Source organism: Pelobates fuscus, chromosome 7 (genome assembly GCF_036172605.1).
Source record: "Pelobates fuscus isolate aPelFus1 chromosome 7, aPelFus1.pri, whole genome shotgun sequence".
In the NCBI taxonomy this organism is placed as follows: Eukaryota; Metazoa; Chordata; class Amphibia; order Anura; family Pelobatidae; genus Pelobates; species Pelobates fuscus.
Window position 1 is genome coordinate 188,722,860 of NC_086323.1, and position 18,635 is coordinate 188,741,494.

An 18,635-nucleotide genomic window follows, 5' to 3' on the forward strand; every position below is an offset into this window, starting at 1 on the left:
TTTTATCCTGCAATCCATGAACCAGTTTAGTAGCCCTTCTTTGAACTCTCTCTAAGGTATCAATATCCTTCTGAAGATAGGGTCTCCAGTACTGTGTACAGTACTCCAAGTGAGGTCTCACCAGTGTTCTGTACAATGGCATGAGCACTTCCCTCTTTCTACTGCTAATACCTCTCCCTATACAACCAAGCATTCTGCTAGCATTTCCTGCTGCTCTATTACATTGTCTGCCTACCTTTAAGTCATCAGAAATAATCACCCCTAAATCCCTTTCCTCAGATGTTGAGGTTAGGACTCTATCAAATATTCTGTACTCTGCCCTTGGGTTTTTACGTCCAAGATGCATTATCTTGCACTTATCCACATTAAATGTCAGTTGCCACAACTCTGACCATTTTTCTAGTCTACCTAAATCATTTTCCATTTGGCTTATCCCTCCTGGAACATCAACCCTGTTACATATCTTAGTATCATCCGCAAAAAGACACACCTTACCATCAAGACCTTCTGCAATATCACTAATAAAAATATTAAAGAGAATGGGTCCAAGTACAGATCCCTGAGGTACCCCACTGGTGACAAGCCCAAGCTTCGAATATACTCCATTGACTACAACCCTCTGTTGCCTGTCACTCAGCCACTGCCTTACCCATTCAACAATATTGGAATCCAGACTCAAAGATTGTAGTTTGTTGATAAGCCTTCTATGTGCAACAGTGTCAAAAGCCTTACTGAAATCGAGGTAAGCAATGTCTACTGCACCACCCTGATCTATAATTTTAGTTACCCAATCAAAAAAATCAATAAGATTAGTTTGGCATGATCTCCCTGAAGTAAACCCATGTTGTCTCTGATCTTGAAATCCATGTGTTTTTAGATGTTCAACAATCCTATCCTTTAACATGGTTTCCATCACTTTCCCCACTACTGAAGTTAGGCTTACTGGCCTATAGTTGCCCGACTCCTCCCTATTACCTTTCTTGTGAATGGGCACAACATTCGCTAACTTCCAATCTTCTGGGACTACTCCTGTTATCAATGATTGGTTAAATAAATCTGTTAATGGTTTTGCTAGTACACCACTAAGCTCTTTTAATAGCTTTGGGTGTATTCCATCAGGTCCCATTGACTTATTTGTCTTTACTTTTGACAGTTGAAATAGAACCTCTTCCTCTGTAAACTCACGTGTAATAAATGACTCATTTATCCTTTTTCTTAACTGAGGTCCCTTTCCTTCATTTTCATCTGTAAATACCGAACAAAAATATTCATTGAGGCAGTCAGCTAGACCTTTATCCTCATCTACATACCTTCCTTCTTTTGTTTTTAATCTAACTAATCCTTGTTTTACTTTTCTTTTCTCATTTATGTATCTAAAAAAGGTTTTGTCCCCCTCTTTTACTGACTGTGCTATTTTCTCTTCTGTGTGTGATTTGGAAGCTCTTATAACTTGCTTAGCCTCTTTCTGCCTAATCTTATAGGTCATTCTGTCTTCCTCACTCTGGGTTTTTTTATAATTACTAAATGCTGACTTTTTGTTTTTTACTATTTTGGCTACATCTGTGGAGTACCACAGTGGTTTCTTGAATTTTTTGCTTTTACTGACAAGCCTAATGCAATTTTCTGTTGCCTTCAGTAGTGCAACTTTTAAATAATCCCATTTCTTTTGGACTCCATTTAAATTGCTCCAGTCTGATAATGACTCCTTTACACATATTCTAATTTTGGAAAAGTCTGTTTTTCTAAAGTCTAAAACTTTAGTTTTTGTGTGGTGTGACTCAGTCACTGTTCTTATATTAAACCACACTGACTGATGATCACTGGATCCTAAACTTTCACCTACAGTAATATCTGATACCAAATCTCCATTTGTTAACACTAAATCTAGTATGGCCTCTTTACGAGTTGGCTCCTCAACGACTTGTTTTAGAGACAATCCCACTAGGGAGTTTAGAATATGTGTGCTCCTGGCACAAGTAGCTATTTTTGTTTTCCAATTTATATCAGGAAGATTAAAGTCACCCATGATGATAACTTCCCCCTTCATTGTCATTTTAGCTATTTCTTCAACTAGTAGATTATCTAACTCTTCAATTTGTCCTGGGGGCCTATAAATCACACCTACACGAGTTACTGTGTGATTACCAAATTCTAACGTAACCCAAACTGACTATGTTCGCCTCACTAACCTTTATTAGGCTAGATTTTATGCTATTCTTTACATACAGGGCCACCCCTCCCCCTTTCTTGCCTTCCCTGTCTTTTCTATATAAAGAGTACCCTGGTATTGCTATGTCCCAGTCATTTTTCTCATTATACCATGTCTCAGTAACAGCGACTTTTACAGGATACTTTTTTTGTTCCAGGCTCTGCCAGTCCACTTGAGTAAATCCGCCTTGGGACCGCTTCAACAGGCCATAGGAAGGTTTATCTGGCAGAATAAAAGGCAAAGGGTTTCCCGCAACGTCCTGTATAGGGCAAAAGACAGGGGAGGCCTTGGTCTCCCGAACTTATATTTTTATTATGTGGCGGCTCAATTGACTCAGATTGCACTGTGGCACTCCCCCCCAGGGGAGCGGAGGTGGGTGGATCTGGAATCCACCATGATGGGCCCAGATAGACCACAATTTCTTATGTGGATTCCTAAGGAACATAGACCAGCAGATCGAGTGGATTGCGCAGCGATTCACACTTCCCTCAGGGTCTGGGACGCTGCAGTACTTAAATACAGACTGGCTTCTGTACCATCACCCATGACCCCATTTTTGCGAAATAAAAAGTTTATACCGGGCATGTGCCCTCGAGATTTCAAGGGTATAGAAAACTCAGGATTACAGCGGTTGTGCGACCTCTTTGAAAACGGCACCTTCATCACATTTGATGCACTACAGAGCAGAGCTCCTCTGCGTCCCTTTGATTACTTCCGGTACTTGCAGCTCAGAGATTTTGCCCGGGGTTTCAGGATCAAGGCGGCCGCAACGATGCAATTAACATTCTTTGAAAAAATGTGTAAGAGGGAACAGTTCCCTACGGGCCTGATCTCGTGCTTGTATTCCCACTTGAGCACACGTACGCTAGAATGGGGTGACATCACATACATACATAGGTGGGAGGCAGATCTTAACGAGGTATTGGAAGGAATAGAATGGCAAGAGATATGGGAGGCCGCGGCAAAATCGTCGGTGTGCGTCTCGCTGCAGGAACAATCCTATAAGACGTTATTCAGGTGGTACACTACCCCAGTGACGCTACACCGGATGGGCAAAAACCCGACGGACCTCTGTTGGAGAGGTTGCGGTCACAAGGGCACGTATATCCACATGTGGTGGGAGTGCCTGGAGGCGCAAGTCTATTGGAAACGAGTAGCTGCTTTACTGAGGGAAATTTTAGGCAGGGAGGTGAGGCTAGACCCGTGGGTGTTCCTACTGTCTAGATCCATGGATGGTTGGACGAAAATGGAACAGGCCCTTGTCCAAAAGATAAATCTGTCGGCTAGGAGAGCTCTGGCGCAGGTATGGCTACAGGGGGAGACCCCTACGATAGCGACGGTGATACAAAAAATAAAAGACACCTTTCTGATGGACAAGTTGACGGCTCGGGTGAGGGGGACAACGAAGAAATTTGACAAACTTTGGGGCCCCTGGATAGATTGCACTGTCAGCGATTAAGACGGTAGGGACTGATTGGGGCGTCTAGATGTTACTAGGGGACCTCTGTGTTAGGCGTTTTTTTAGGCGGACTAGATACGACCTACAGGGAGAAGAACTAATTAATCCTGTATGAGATAGTGGTGAGCGGGCATCATACCCCTCACACGAGACTTCGTGCGGGGCTTCACTCCTCGGATACCCCCCCTCCTCCTTCTCTCTCTATCCCATTCTCTAAGGCCCCGACCTCTCGGGCTCTACCTTTCATCTTTCTCTTATCTCCTGTCTCTTAATCTTTCTTCTTACGGCTGAGCCGCACGTAGCGGAACTATTTTTGAGTGACGCTAATGCTACAGGAAAGGTAGTACGCTGGGGTGCTAAACTCTATCGAGATGCTTCTTTCCTCAAATTTGCGATGGAGGTGCGGCCGACCTTATTCATCGGTTAACCGATTACTGTTTTATATAATAACAAAAATGCCAGGCGGAACATCCAAGCTCCTGTGGGGTTTTTGATTTCTGTGGTGAACGGGAGTTGGGCATGCTTATGGGGATACGAGACAGGGTGACCTGGAAATTCATGCTAGTTCACTCCTCTTGTTGGTATTTCATGTAACGGTATCAATATACTTGCTTTATGTTTGGAATTTCTGTATTACTGTGCATGTATTGCTTGTGATGTCTTGCACTGGAATAAATAAAGAATTAAAAAAAAAAAAAAAAAAATAGACGACGCCATACAATCCATCATGTCAATTGGCAGCAACGCTTGGCTTAGCAAAACAGACATTACCAACGCTTTCAAACGGCTGCCCATGCACCCATCACTTTGGCACTTGCACGGTGTTAAATGGCGAAACAGGTACTATTTTTCCACAGGTCTCACTTTCGGTTCCAGAAGCAGCCCCAAACTCGTTGATATTTTCGCGGAAACGCTATGCTGGCTGCTTCTGAACATTATTAGGTGTCACACAGTCATACACTACTTGGATGACTTCCTCATCATAGAACCAAGCACACGCACACCCACCGATATCCTCAGCACCTCTGCACCCTCGGGGTACCTTTGTCTCCCGCCAAAACAATTGGCCCCACCACTAAACTCACTTTTCTGGGCATAGAGCTAGATTCTGCTACCTTCCGCGCCAGCCTTCCCACTGAAAAACTCGTCCGCCTGAGAGGGGAAATAGACATGTTCCTGCGGAGCGATGTATGCACCAGGAAAGAACTTCAGTCCCTATTGGGGTCCCTGAATTTCGCGATGCGCATCGTTCCGCAGGGCAGATCTTTCGTGCCCAGGCTCCTTTGCCTGCTTCACGGGGTACCGGACGACTGCCCAATTGCGTTGGACCAGCACGCCAAAGCTGACCTACTCATGTGGGGGCAGTTTTTATCCCTTTGGTATCTCTATGTTTATCCCTCCCCTCTCAGACTCCTCTCCCTGCATTTACACTGACGCTGCAGCCAACACGGGGTTTGCAGCTATATTTGGTAATCACTGGTTTAGGGGTCACTGGCCAGCTGAGACAGATGCCTTGCCGGGGTTTAGAGAAACTTCAGCTCTGTTTGAGATTTACCCCATTGTGGCAGCCGCACACACTTGGGGTCACCTCTGGTCCGGCAAGGCAGTAAAGTGTTATTCCGACAGCTCGTCAGCTTGCGATATCATCAATAAAGGGCGCTCATCCTCTCTTACCATCATGCGGCTGATTCGCAAGCTGACCTGGTTGGCAGCAACCGTCCAGTTCCACCTAATTTGCCTTCACATCCCGGGTATTCACAACACGGCTGCTGACGCTTTATCTCGATCTCAATTTCAGGTGTTTTTCCAGGCACTCCCGTCAGCCCACCATCAACCATCCAGAACACCGAATTTTCACGAACTAATCTTGGACTAAACACACTTATGCACCACGCCAGGACACTCACACACCAAGCACTATCACCAAGCACTGCAATCACCTACACTAGGGCACTTAACATTTTCAATAAATTCACTGCTGAATTCGGATTACAAGGTGATTTCTCAAACCAAACCATGGTGGCTTTTGCCTCCTTTTGCCATTTACATTTAAAACTTTCACACAACACCATTAAATTATACCTCACGGGGGTGCAGCACCATAGCCTCACAAATTTCCCTAACAACACCCCCTTTTTATCATCATATCCCATAAAGAAAATCTTAAAGGGGATCTCTAAAGTGTCAGTTCCATCTATCACCACCAGACTACCTATAGATGGGCCTATCTTTAGATTACTAAGCAACCTCCTCGACGAATCCCCGTTTGATCCCAACACTAACCTGGTGATCAAATCTGCAATCTATTTGGCTTTTTATGGGTTCCTAAGACCTGGGGAATTTACTGTCGTTTGTCAAGGGGATACCACTCACAGTCTAAAAACCTCACAACTCACAAAAATAGATGACTATTACATTCTCACAATCCCATCTACCAAAACAAATCAGTCCCTACACCCCACCATCAATCCTCTCTTTCCAACAGACAATGCTTGGTGTCCAGTCAAGACACTGGACACATTACGGTCAGCTTATAGCACACACCTACCAGACTCACCGCTATTACAACTACAAGGACACCCACTCACCACAGCAAAATTTACTACGCATGTAAGAAACTTACTGGAAAAGTTGGGTTACAACCCAACTTCATTCTCCGGGCATTCCTTCCGTATAGGAGCCGCTTCAGCAGCTTCTAGTACTAACAGCCCGGTCCACATCATAAAGAGACTGGGCCACTGGAAGTCCTCCATTTACAACACGTATATTCCACGACCAGAAAGAGAACTTCGCCAAGCCTTCAGGAACTTAGTTATGTAATCGAATGCAATAAAGTGTTTTTTTTTCCAACTTCTCTTTGCCCTCTTTTATTTACAGGCCCACTCGGACGTTGGTTTCGGCACACCACAACAAACTTTTATCTCTGACACTATCCATTACATATTAAATTCCGAGCACAAATATATATATATATATATATATATATATATATTTTTTTTTTTTTTTTTTAATGATGCTTAGGATTATAAGTTATAAATGATTATTGAACTGCACAGGCTCTTACCTGGCCAGGAAACACCAAGAATCCATTGCAAGCAGTGATGACATCATACTGGGACTAAGGACAGCATCCAACAGAGCGACTTCCTGAAAATAAGTTTACAATGCTAATCAAATAACCTGACAAACCCACAACCCTTAACCCCTTAGGGACCAAAAACAAAATAATTTTATCATAAACTAATCCTTGAAGGAGTCAAAAATCAAATTAAATTGCAAGGGTTTCTAAAGGTAACAAAGAAAAATATTAACAGAGGGAAATGAGGGGAAGGCAAAACCATTGTCAATAAAATCCCAAGACATTTATAACAAATGTATTCCAGGCACATCGAACTCACCAGTTCAGAGAAACACGTAGGGGGTAACGATATGATGAATGCACACAGATGAACACACACATACTGATAGAAGGTGATGTTCGACGGCTGCTGGCCCTTTAATACAACATCCTGCATAACAAGAGGCATGGCAACTTCTGGAGAGCATAATGTGAAGCTCTTGAATAGAGCTCGAAATACAGACATCCTAAAAAAGAAAAGAAAAAGAAAATAGAGCGAATCAAATTTAGTATTCTTTAAATGAACACTATAGGCACTATTAGCATTTTTAATACATATAATTTACTAACCAAAGGGTGCATTTAATAGAAACTGCAGAAATATAATTTAAATTCCTTTTCTTTACTGTTTTCACCAGGCACATTGCAAGACATTTCTGCCAAACTATCAACCAGCTTCGTAAATGGTGACCAAATAGTGTTTAGAATCCTGTATGTCATGTCCTGTAATAGTTGTAGAATTACAACTGCATTCCTTTACAACAGTGGTTCCCAACCTTTGTTCACTTGAGGACTTCTTGGCAGCCTATTTCCATAAATTGCACCCCTCATATTAGCAAAATGTTTGTAATTATTATAGTTGCTGTTATTTCAAATGTATATGTTTCTATCTGCCCAATCTCCCCCTTTTCACTTCCCCAGGCTCTCCCTGCTCTTCCTCTGACCCAGGCTATCCAAGCTTCTCTTCTGCCCCAAGTAAGTGTATGAATGTGAAATATATATATATATATATATATATATATATATATATATATACTTAGACACATACACATACAAACACTAACATACATTCAGATACACACACTCATACATACAGGAATACACAGTGAAACATACAGATGCACACACAGATGTACAGTCACACAGATACAAACACTGACACATACAGATGTACAGACACATACAAAAATTGCCACACAAGCAGACACACGGATACAGACACACATACATATGCACAGATACAATCACTGCCACACATACAGATACAAATACATACTGATACATGCACTGACACGCATTTAGATTCAGACACATACCCTGCCACACATACAGATATACAGGCACATGAATACAAACACTGCCATACATGCAGATACACAGACACACTGATGCAAACACTGACACAGATACAGACACACAGGTAAGCATACTAACACATACAAACATTGCCACACATGCAGATAAGTGCATATAAACAAATACAATCACTGTTTCACATAGAGATACACAGACTGACACAAAGATACTTACACTAATGGCACACATGCAGATACACAGACATACTGATACATACACAGACATGCATAAATATACACAGAAACACACCCTGCCACACATACAGATATACAGGCACACAGATGCAAACACTGACAAACATACAGTTGTACAGACACTGACACACATACACACACACAGATACAAACATTGCCATACATGCAGATACACAGACACCCAAAACACGCATACAGGGTACAATTTTACAGCCGGTATGTGCCACAACAGCGACATCCAGTAAAATAGGTAACCATTGATTGTACAAATCATGGCATACGTTATACAGGCACATTTTTATAATTTTTATAGTATTGCAATCGTTTAGGTTTACGTTTAGCTTTCAGTATTGTTATCATAATGCACATGCCATGTAGAAATAGGTAGAGGAGGGACAAAAGAGAAGAAACATGGCTCGTGCAGAGAACGTACAGACAATAGTATTCTAAAAGTTGGCTTATTAGTGATAGATCTCGCTTGTTCGCCTATGCAAGAAGAGAACGGGAATTCGCACATTTCTTATAAATTTAACTAGCTTAGGCAGCTATATTGTAAGAGTAAGAGCAGACAAAACAAGTGAGAACTCCCAGTGGGCAACAGCTGAAGACTGGTCACCACGCGACATATAAGGCTGCACTCTTGTACAGTAAACTAGGCAATGCTTATGATCTATCAAGATCCCGTTTATAGGAAGGGTGGTTGCCATCTGAGTAGGTCTTACCGCTATACAAGACATTAGCTGAGTATTTAAACAATGTAACTATATAAGATGTAGAATACTAAATGCTTTAAAAATTTTAGATCATTATAAACCTACAGACCTTTCAGTAGTATAGTGTAGTGGATTGGAGTCAATATAATCACCAGCCCTCTAGTTTTACTCAATTTAGATGTAAGTTGTTTATAAGGTTAGTGACAATAGCATTACATTTTACAAGCAGTTAACGTTTTATGTCTACCCAGAACTAAACAAGAAGAGGAGGGCAGTGTGTAACTTCCATTGTTTCAAACGATCTCCTGCACTAAAATAAAGTTAGACACAACGTTAAGTCTGATTGGCTAACAGAGTAAGTATAGCTCGCGTAGCCGAACTGCTAAGTAGCATATTATTAGGAATGCATCAAAGTAAGGAAAATTAAGATGAATAAAATTAAGAGCTACGAGACTACAGTAAAGTACCATAAGCATGTTATGACCTGTGGTTGCCAGGCTATGGGGCTTCAGTGGTTAATCATACGCTAATATAGTACGCTTAAACGTTATGGGCATTAAGCTGAGGCTAGGGCACATTATAGGATATACAAAGAAAAATTATATGGTTAAATGACACTTGCACAACGTTATACCCCACATGTATCCAGGCTGTTTTATGCGATTCAACCTCTTCCCATGCGGGTCCCACAGCCAATAAGTCCCAGTTATTATGTGAATAACGCAGAATGTCACAGGATGACTACCAGTCCTCAACGGAGAGATATGTGAACCTATATATAGGTTAGTAGTGGCCTGAGAGGAGTGACCCGATCAGCCGACTCCCACCAATGGTATATTGCTAGCCCGTCTGGAGGCCCTCCGGGTTCCCCTTTCCGTGCTAGGCTGCAGTGGGGTATAGCGGCCACAGTCTCTGTGTCTTGCGGCGTCTTCTATCCTCTTTTCCGTCTGCTTGGGGGTCCGTCGCTGGATACTGTGAGTTTGAGCCTCCGATGGGGTCGGGGTCTTCTTCCTCCACGGTCCGTAGGAGTCTCGGGTTGCCTTGTGCTGAATGCGGGTAATTGATTTTCGTCTTCTTATCTTAGGCAGCGTGGCAGTTTGTTTAGTCTGTTTTCTCTTCGGACACCTCGTGGGTTGCTTGACTGTAGGCCAGCTTGGGTCTGCGACTGGCTGTGTGTTGTCTTGGGTTATTTTTGCTGTGGTAAACCGCGTTGCACCTCGCTGGGTCAGTTCCCGGTATCTTGCCCAGAACGTGTCGAAGGCTTGTGCGATGCGGTCTTGTGTGGCTCCCTTCCTGGGAGTTTGGGTGAAGCTGGGTCTCGGTTCGGCGGCCATCTTGGCTCTCGCCACGTGGGATTCCAATTCTGCAGAGCCTCTCCAGTGGATGCTGGTCGGGTATGTCTGCGCTTTGGGGGGGACCAGGATGACCCCCGCCGGTCCATAGGGGGGGGGGGGTGGGAGCACTTTTGGTCTCCGTAGTCAACCTTAGTGCAGGAAGAGCGGCCGTCTCTCCCCGCCTCGGTCTCCAACAGGCCGCATGGCTGCATTGTCCTGGAACCGCTGGTTACCGGCAGAACCGCCTCAGGCAACATGTTCCTGGGTCGCTCACGGGTGTCTAGCAGGAGTATGAAGCGGTACTTTGTCGTTTTTGGCTTGTTAATTGATCGTTTTATAGGTCTTGGGCCCGGAGCTCGGGCAGCCTGCGACCATCCAGTTCAGCAGTCAGGCTCCGCCCCCCCAGGGTACAATTTTAGCCACCCTCCAGTTTCTTACTTTTTACCTGCTGGAGGGTGTTTTTTGCTGGCTGTGGCTGGTGGGAGTGGGGGGCTTGCTCTCCTGTTCCGGCCTCCCCTTCTGGTGTCGCACTGTCCTCCCCTCCTCTCGTGCGGCTCAGTCTTACATAGTTACATAGCTGAAAAGAGACTTGCGTCCATCAACTTCAGCCTTCCTCACATTTGATTTTTGCTGTTGATCCAAAAAAAGGCAAAAAAAACGAGTTTGAAGCACAATTTTGCAACAAACTAGGAAAAAAAAATCCTTCTTGACCCCAGAATGGCAGTCAGATTTATCCTTGGATCAAGCAGTTATTACCCTACATTGAAAGATGATATCCTTGAATATTCTGTTTTTGCAAGTATGCATCCTTTCCTTTGCCTTAGATGAAATCTTCTTCCTTCCAGTCAAAACGCATGACCTCGTGTCCTATGTAAAGTCCGGTTTGTGAATAGATTTCCACACAATGGTTTGTATTGGCCCCGAATATATTTGTATAATGTTATCATATCCCCTCTCAGGTGACGTTTTTCTAAACTAAATAGGTTTAAATTTGTTAACCTTTCTTCATAGCGGATATGTTCCCTTCCTTTTATTAATTTGTAGCCCGCCTCTGCACTTTTTCTAGTGCCGTAATATCCTTCTTTAGAACAGGTGCCCAAAATTGCACAGCATATTCAATCTGTGGTCTTACCAGTGATTTATAAAACGGCAAAATGATATTCTCGTCCCGAGAATGAATGCCCTTTTTCATGCATGACCATACCTTACTGGCCTTGGCCACTGCTGATTGACATTGCATATTGTTGCATAGTTTGTGGTCTATAACAATTCCCAAGTCCTTTTCGTGTGTTGTTATCCCTAATTCGCTTCCATTAAGGGTATACATTGCTTGTGTATTCTTTACGCCGAAGGGCATAACTTTGCATATTTCAACATTTCATCTGCCATTTGAGTGCCCAGTCCCCCAATCTATCCAAATCCCTCTGCAGCAAAGTAATATCTTGCTCACATTGTATTATTTTACAGCGTTTTGTGTCATCTGCAAACACTGAAACATGACTTTCAATGCTGTCTTCAAGACTAAAAAGAAGGGGTCCCAGAACAGACCCCTGAGGGACACCACTTGTCACTTCCTCACAGCTATTTCTGCAGTTTAGAAGGTGCCCGGTCGCCCTAAAGCGTGCAGCGCACAACCGCGACCCTTATGGTAGATGTCTGTCGGGGAGCCCTGAGTGCATGGGCCACCCGACGGACCCGTGGTTCGCAGCCCATACGGCTGCACCAGTGACAGTCGCCATTATCGATTTATTTTCGCTTACCGCCGGGGGCACTGGATTGTACCCCTGGGTGTATGCATACAATAGATTGGTAACAACTGCTTTAGAATGACAAAGCATCATGGAAGCTGTAGTTTTAAAACATCTAGGGATCAATCGATATTGAATTTTTAGAGCCGATACCGATAATCTTTGAACTTTTAGGCAGATAGTCGATAATTTACAGATACTCTGTACATTTAACCCTTTGAAAAAAAATAAACAATTTCTACACAAATCTACGGTTTACTGAACATGTTTATTATTTCTTTTTTACAAATCTTTTTTTATTAAGGTAAATGCACAAAATACACATGCCAGTCAGAATTTTTTAGGTTTTCAAAAATGTATGTGTGTGTAGTGGATGCAGTGAGAGTATTTGATTAGTGAATGCAGTGTGTGTTCGTATAGTGTGTATAGTGAATGCAGTGTGTTTGTGTAGGGTGGAGTTATCTTGAAAGTAGGCTATTGAAAGTAGTCTCTTTTAACCCCTTAAGACCGCAGCCAAACGTACAAGTTGTGATCCAAAAAAAAACGTAAACAAAACCTGGCATTTGCGCTATATGTCTGTCCAACCGTAATTCACCTCTTTCATATTAAATGCACCCACACTTATTATATATGAATTTATTCAGGGGAAACAGGGCATTCGTTTAACATCAAATATTTAGGAATGGAACATAATTTAATATGAAAAAAATATAAAAAAAAGGGAGAAAATAAGAATTTTTTAAATTGTTTTAGTTCTACATGACATTTTAACTGTGAATGTCAAAATACTGTTTGCTTTTACTGCAATACAATACACATTTTTATTCAGCGATGTCTCACGTGTAAAACAGTACCCCCTATGTACAGGTTTTATGGTGTTTTGGGAAGTTACAGGGTCAAATATAGTGTGTTACATATGTTTTTTTCACATTGAAATTCGCCAGATTGATTATGTTGCCTTTGAGACCATATGGTAGCCCAGGAATAAGAATTACCCCCATGATGGCATACCATTTGCAAAAGTAGAAAACCCAAGGTATTGCAAATGGAGTATGTCCAGTCTTTTTTAGTAGCCACTTGGTCACAAACACTGGCGAAAGTTAGTGTTAGTATTTGAAAATGCAAAAAACTAATTTAAATGCAAATTTTGGACAGTGTTTGTGACTAAGTGGCTACTAAAAAAAAACGGAACATACCCCTATTTGCAATACCCTGGGTTGTCTACTATTGCAAATGGTATGCCATCATGGGGATAATTTTCATTCCTGGGCTACCACACGGTCTCAAAGGCAACCTGGCGAATTTTAATGTGAAAAAACTGAAACGCAAACCTTATATTTGACTCTGTAACTTTTGAAAACACCATAAAACCTGTACATGAGGGGTACTGTTATACTCGGGAGACTTCGCTGAACACAAATATTAGTGTTTCAAAACAGTAAAATGTATCAAAAAAGGTATATCGTCAGTGTAAGTGCCATTTGTGTGTGAAAAATGCAAAAAATGTCACTGTCACTGACGATATCGTCGTTGTAATATATTTACTGTTTTGAAACACTAATATTTGTGTTCAGCGAAGTCTTCCGAGTAAAACAGTACCCCCCATGTACAGGTTTTATGGTGTCTTGGAAAGTTATAGGGTTAAATATAGTGCAAAATGTAATTCCCTGAACTTTCGGCCTGGGTTGTCATATACGTAGAATTATTATATATGTATGTGTGTATATATATATATATATATATATATATATATATATATATATATATATATATATATATATATATATATATATATATATATATATAGACAAAAAATGGATAAGCAAGGCACTCCTCCTGAATTTCTCTAAGCAAAAATCAAAACTGCCTAGGTGCAATCCCGCGTACCAGTATATATAATTATAAATAAAGGGAGCACACTAGGACTTTTCAATAGTGGAAAAAATGGTCTTTACTGTATTAAATCATAATACCAAATCTGTGTACAAAAAATCGACGTTTCGACCCTCCTGGGGTCTTTATCAAGATCACAGTGAAGCATACTCAATGTGGACAATATATACATATAAGTGTAGTGACGCTTACCAATCAGACGATCAGACAGCCGAAAAGCTGAAGAACCCGGAAGTGAGGAAACCACGTGAAAAGTGCTTCCATAATCGTGCATGTGACCTGGTTGCTAGGGCACCAGGCAAAACAACCTTTCTAATCCAGTGTAAAGGATCCGGTAGCCGGCGAGCCGGGGAGCCCGGAAGAAGCTACACCACGTGATCAACTATCACCTGACCTGCACAGACGTGCATGTGACCGGGTTGCATAGCAACCAATCAAACCGTGCAATTCTGCCTACCCCCGATAGAAACGGGGAGTAGGACATAAACAGTGATGTTGGAGGACATAGTCATACAAAGCATCAAGATGTCAGTGATCTGGCAGTGACATATAAGTGAAACGAAAAAACATCAGTTAACAGTGTGTAATAGATGTCAGAGCTAAAGCAATAAAAAAATGTATAAAAGACAGATCACATAAACATCTAGGGCGCAGTAAACTAAACTGCGAGCATGCATAACATAGATTAATCAGCAAATTATTTCTAAGTATACTTCAGTTAGTCCAGCCTATTGAAATAGTATAAGTTCTAAATATTATAGTGAGGCCAATTCAAAGAGAGGCCTCCAATGTTTTTATAAATGCTGGACTAATGCAAAGTAGACGAATCATTCATATAATGCATAGCATACTGATGTTTAGTAGAGGGAGAAGCATCAGATATCATTACAACTGCTAGGTGTGGGAGGGAAATAGTTTACCAACCAGTGTACAATACTGTAAATCTTATTGGGCCTGTGCCTCTATCAGGTATATATATATTTATCCTGTATCCAACGTGACGTATCAACTGGCTGTATCAACATCCCAGACCTATAGCGTAATGATGATCTATTTAAGCAACAAGAGGGTAAAACAACACATATGTACATGATGACCAGTGTTTCTGCTTGATGACACATATAATATATATCCTAAATAGGATCATTCATTGTAGTCTGTGTACCAAGACACCACAGTCATAAAGACTATTCACAAACCAGAGAAAATATATGTAGCTGAAAAATGTCTGAGACCTGTGGACATAAAAAGAATTATTCTAAAGGAACATTGAAAGGACCAGATGTTCATTTAGTCCTTTGGGGGTTACTGTCTTTAGTTCGTGGATCCAGTAGGCTTCACGCTGCAGTAGTAGCTTGGACCTGTCTCCTCCTCTTGGTGGGTTCGGAACATGGTCGATTGCTATAAACCGAAGAGTCGGTAGATAGTGTTGTGCTGATAGGAAGTGTTTGGCCACTGGTTTCTCTGTTCTCTGATCCCTAAAGGCAGTGGTTATCCCCGACCGATGTCCCCTAATTCGATCTCTTAAGGTCATGTCGGTCTTCCCAACGTAGGATAATCCACATGGGCATGTAATCATGTATACCACATGTGTGGTCCTACATGAGATGTAATGGTTAATCGGAATTCGTTTTCCACTATGAGGGTGGGCAAATGTGGTTCCAGTCAGCATGTGGCTGCAAGTAACACAGCCACTGCATTTAAAGCTACCCTTCTTCTGGATTTTCGGTAATAAAGCATAGCACTGTCGAGGGTCATTTTGCACCAGTAGATCCCTGAGGTTACGATTCCTTCTGTAACTAAATACAGGTCTGGTTTTGAATCTATCCGGTAGATTGTGGTCTACATGTTCCAGGAATTAGGGGACATCGGTCGGGGATAACCACTGCCTTTAGGGATCAGAGAACAGAGAAACCAGTGGCCAAACACTTCCTATCAGCACAACACTATCTACCGACTCTTCGGTTTATAGCAATCGACCATGTTCCGAACCCACCAAGAGGAGGAGACAGGTCCAAGCTACTACTGCAGCGTGAAGCCTACTGGATCCACGAACTAAAGACAGTAACCCCCAAAGGACTAAATGAACATCTGGTCCTTTCAATGTTCCTTTAGAATAATTCTTTTTATGTCCACAGGTCTCAGACATTTTTCAGCTACATATATTTTCTCTGGTTTGTGAATAGTCTTTATGACTGTGGTGTCTTGGTACACAGACTACAATGAATGATCCTATTTAGGATATATATTATATGTGTCATCAAGCAGAAACACTGGTCATCATGTACATATGTGTTGTTTTACCCTCTTGTTGCTTAAATAGATCATCATTACGCTATAGGTCTGGGATGTTGATACAGCCAGTTGATACGTCACGTTGGATACAGGATAAATATATATATACCTGATAGAGGCACAGGCCCAATAAGATTTACAGTATTGTACACTGGTTGGTAAACTATTTCCCTCCCACACCTAGCAGTTGTAATGATATCTGATGCTTCTCCCTCTACTAAACATCAGTATGCTATGCATTATATGAATGATTCGTCTACTTTGCATTAGTCCAGCATTTATAAAAACATTGGAGGCCTCTCTTTGAATTGGCCTCACTATAATATTTAGAACTTATACTATTTCAATAGGCTGGACTAACTGAAGTATACTTAGAAATAATTTGCTGATTAATCTATGTTATGCATGCTCGCAGTTTAGTTTACTGCGCCCTAGATGTTTATGTGATCTGTCTTTTATACATTTTTTTATTGCTTTAGCTCTGACATCTATTACACACTGTTCACTGATGTTTTTTCGTTTCACTTATATGTCACTGCCAGATCACTGACATCTTGATGCTTTGTATGACTATGTCCTCCAACATCACTGTTTATGTCCTACTCCCCGTTTCTATCGGGGGTAGGCAGAATTACACGGTTTGATTGGTTGCTATGCAACCCGGTCACATGCACGTCTGTGCAGGTCAGGTGATAGTTGATCACGTGGTGTAGCTTCTTCCGGGCTCCCCGGCTCGCCGGCTACCGGATCCTTTACACTGGATTAGAAAGGTTGTTTTGCCTGGTGCCCTAGCAACCAGGTCACATGCACGATTATGGAAGCACTTTTCACGTGGTTTCCTCACTTCCGGGTTCTTCAGCTTTTCGGCTGTCTGATCGTCTGATTGGTAAGCGTCACTACACTTATATGTATATATTGTCCACATTGAGTATGCTTCACTGTGATCTTGATAAAGACCCCAGGAGGGTCGAAACGTCGATTTTTTGTACACAGATTTGGTATTATGATTTAATACAGTAAAGACCATTTTTTTCCACTATTGAAAAGTCCTAGTGTGCTCCCTTTATTTATAATTTTATATATATATATATATATATATATATATATATATGTATGTATAATTTTTTTATTATTTTTATTTATATATAGGTATATTTATAGTGATATATACGTATATACTTATGTATATAGATATATATATTATTTCGTTCTACATGTATTTTGATATCAATATATATATATATTAATATTAAAATACAGTTAGAACGAAATTACGCATGTTTATATATTTTTTTATCTATTTTTATTAATTTTTTAATTTTATTTTTAATCATATTTATATATTTATTTTTTATTATATATAAATATATATAATGAAAATGATATATATATTTAATCAATATCATTGTACGTGTATTTTGATAATATATATAATTATGTATATATTAATATTAAAATACACAAAGACAGTGTCTGTATATTTATGTGTATATATATATATATATATTTAGATCATATATAATAAATATATATATATAAATATATATATATATATATATGATCCAAGTATATATAATCTTATTTTTACACTGTTTTAAATTTTTTTTTTTTTCAGACAGCAGGGGGAGTACCTGTCATTACAGGCACTACCCCTGCTAGCATTGACATGGACGGCTATGCCGTCCATGTGATCGCGGGGTCTTCGCAAGGACCTCACGATCACATGGCCCTGGAGGGCCGAAGAGGACAGAGGGGGACTCCCTGGGCTCCCAGGTAAGTCCCCCATACCGCGATCGCCGGCGACCAGGTAAGTACAAAAGATCGCAGGACGTTCTATGCCGTCCTGCGGCGTTTAGAGCCACCAAAATAAGGACGGCATAGAACGTCCTGCGGTCTTAAGGGGTTAAGTAGGAGCTAAAACAAAAGGAGTTTGTTGGAGAACTGGTGGACTGTGGTTGGTATTAGTTAATACCAAGTGGAAAAAAGCAGGTTTCAATTTTTTGTATTTTTTGTTTTGCATTTTATTTTTATTAACTTTTACCCTTTTTAATTTATTTTTCTCCTTGCTGTTTTGATTTTTTTTTTTTTTTTTTTTTAACTTTCTTCCCCTTTTCATATTTATATTTTTTTTTTCTTTGCTGGATATATTTAAACTTTGTCACTTTTTTTTTTTCTTCTTCTATATTTTCTCCTTGCTGATTTTATTTAAAACGTTTTCCCTCCTTTTTTTTCCCCTCTCTTGTTGTTTCTATTCCCCTCCTTGTTGGTGCTGCTGCTGCTGAGCTAATTAGGGGGAGTGTCCCTTAATTTCCACCT

General features: G+C 41.0%; 1 protein-coding gene across 1 annotated transcript in view; it reads right to left on the reverse strand.

The window, feature by feature from the left end:
• Window positions 1–18,635, reverse strand: part of FIRRM (FIGNL1 interacting regulator of recombination and mitosis) — a 195,049-nt gene that overhangs the window by 47,554 nt on the left and 128,860 nt on the right. The window contains exons 13-14 of the mRNA XM_063426979.1: window positions 7,067–7,253; window positions 6,733–6,815 (exon numbers count right to left, since the gene is read on the reverse strand). Of these exons, the coding sequence (XP_063283049.1) occupies window positions 6,733–6,815; window positions 7,067–7,253 (270 nt within the window). The remainder of the gene's footprint in view (window positions 1–6,732; window positions 6,816–7,066; window positions 7,254–18,635) is intronic.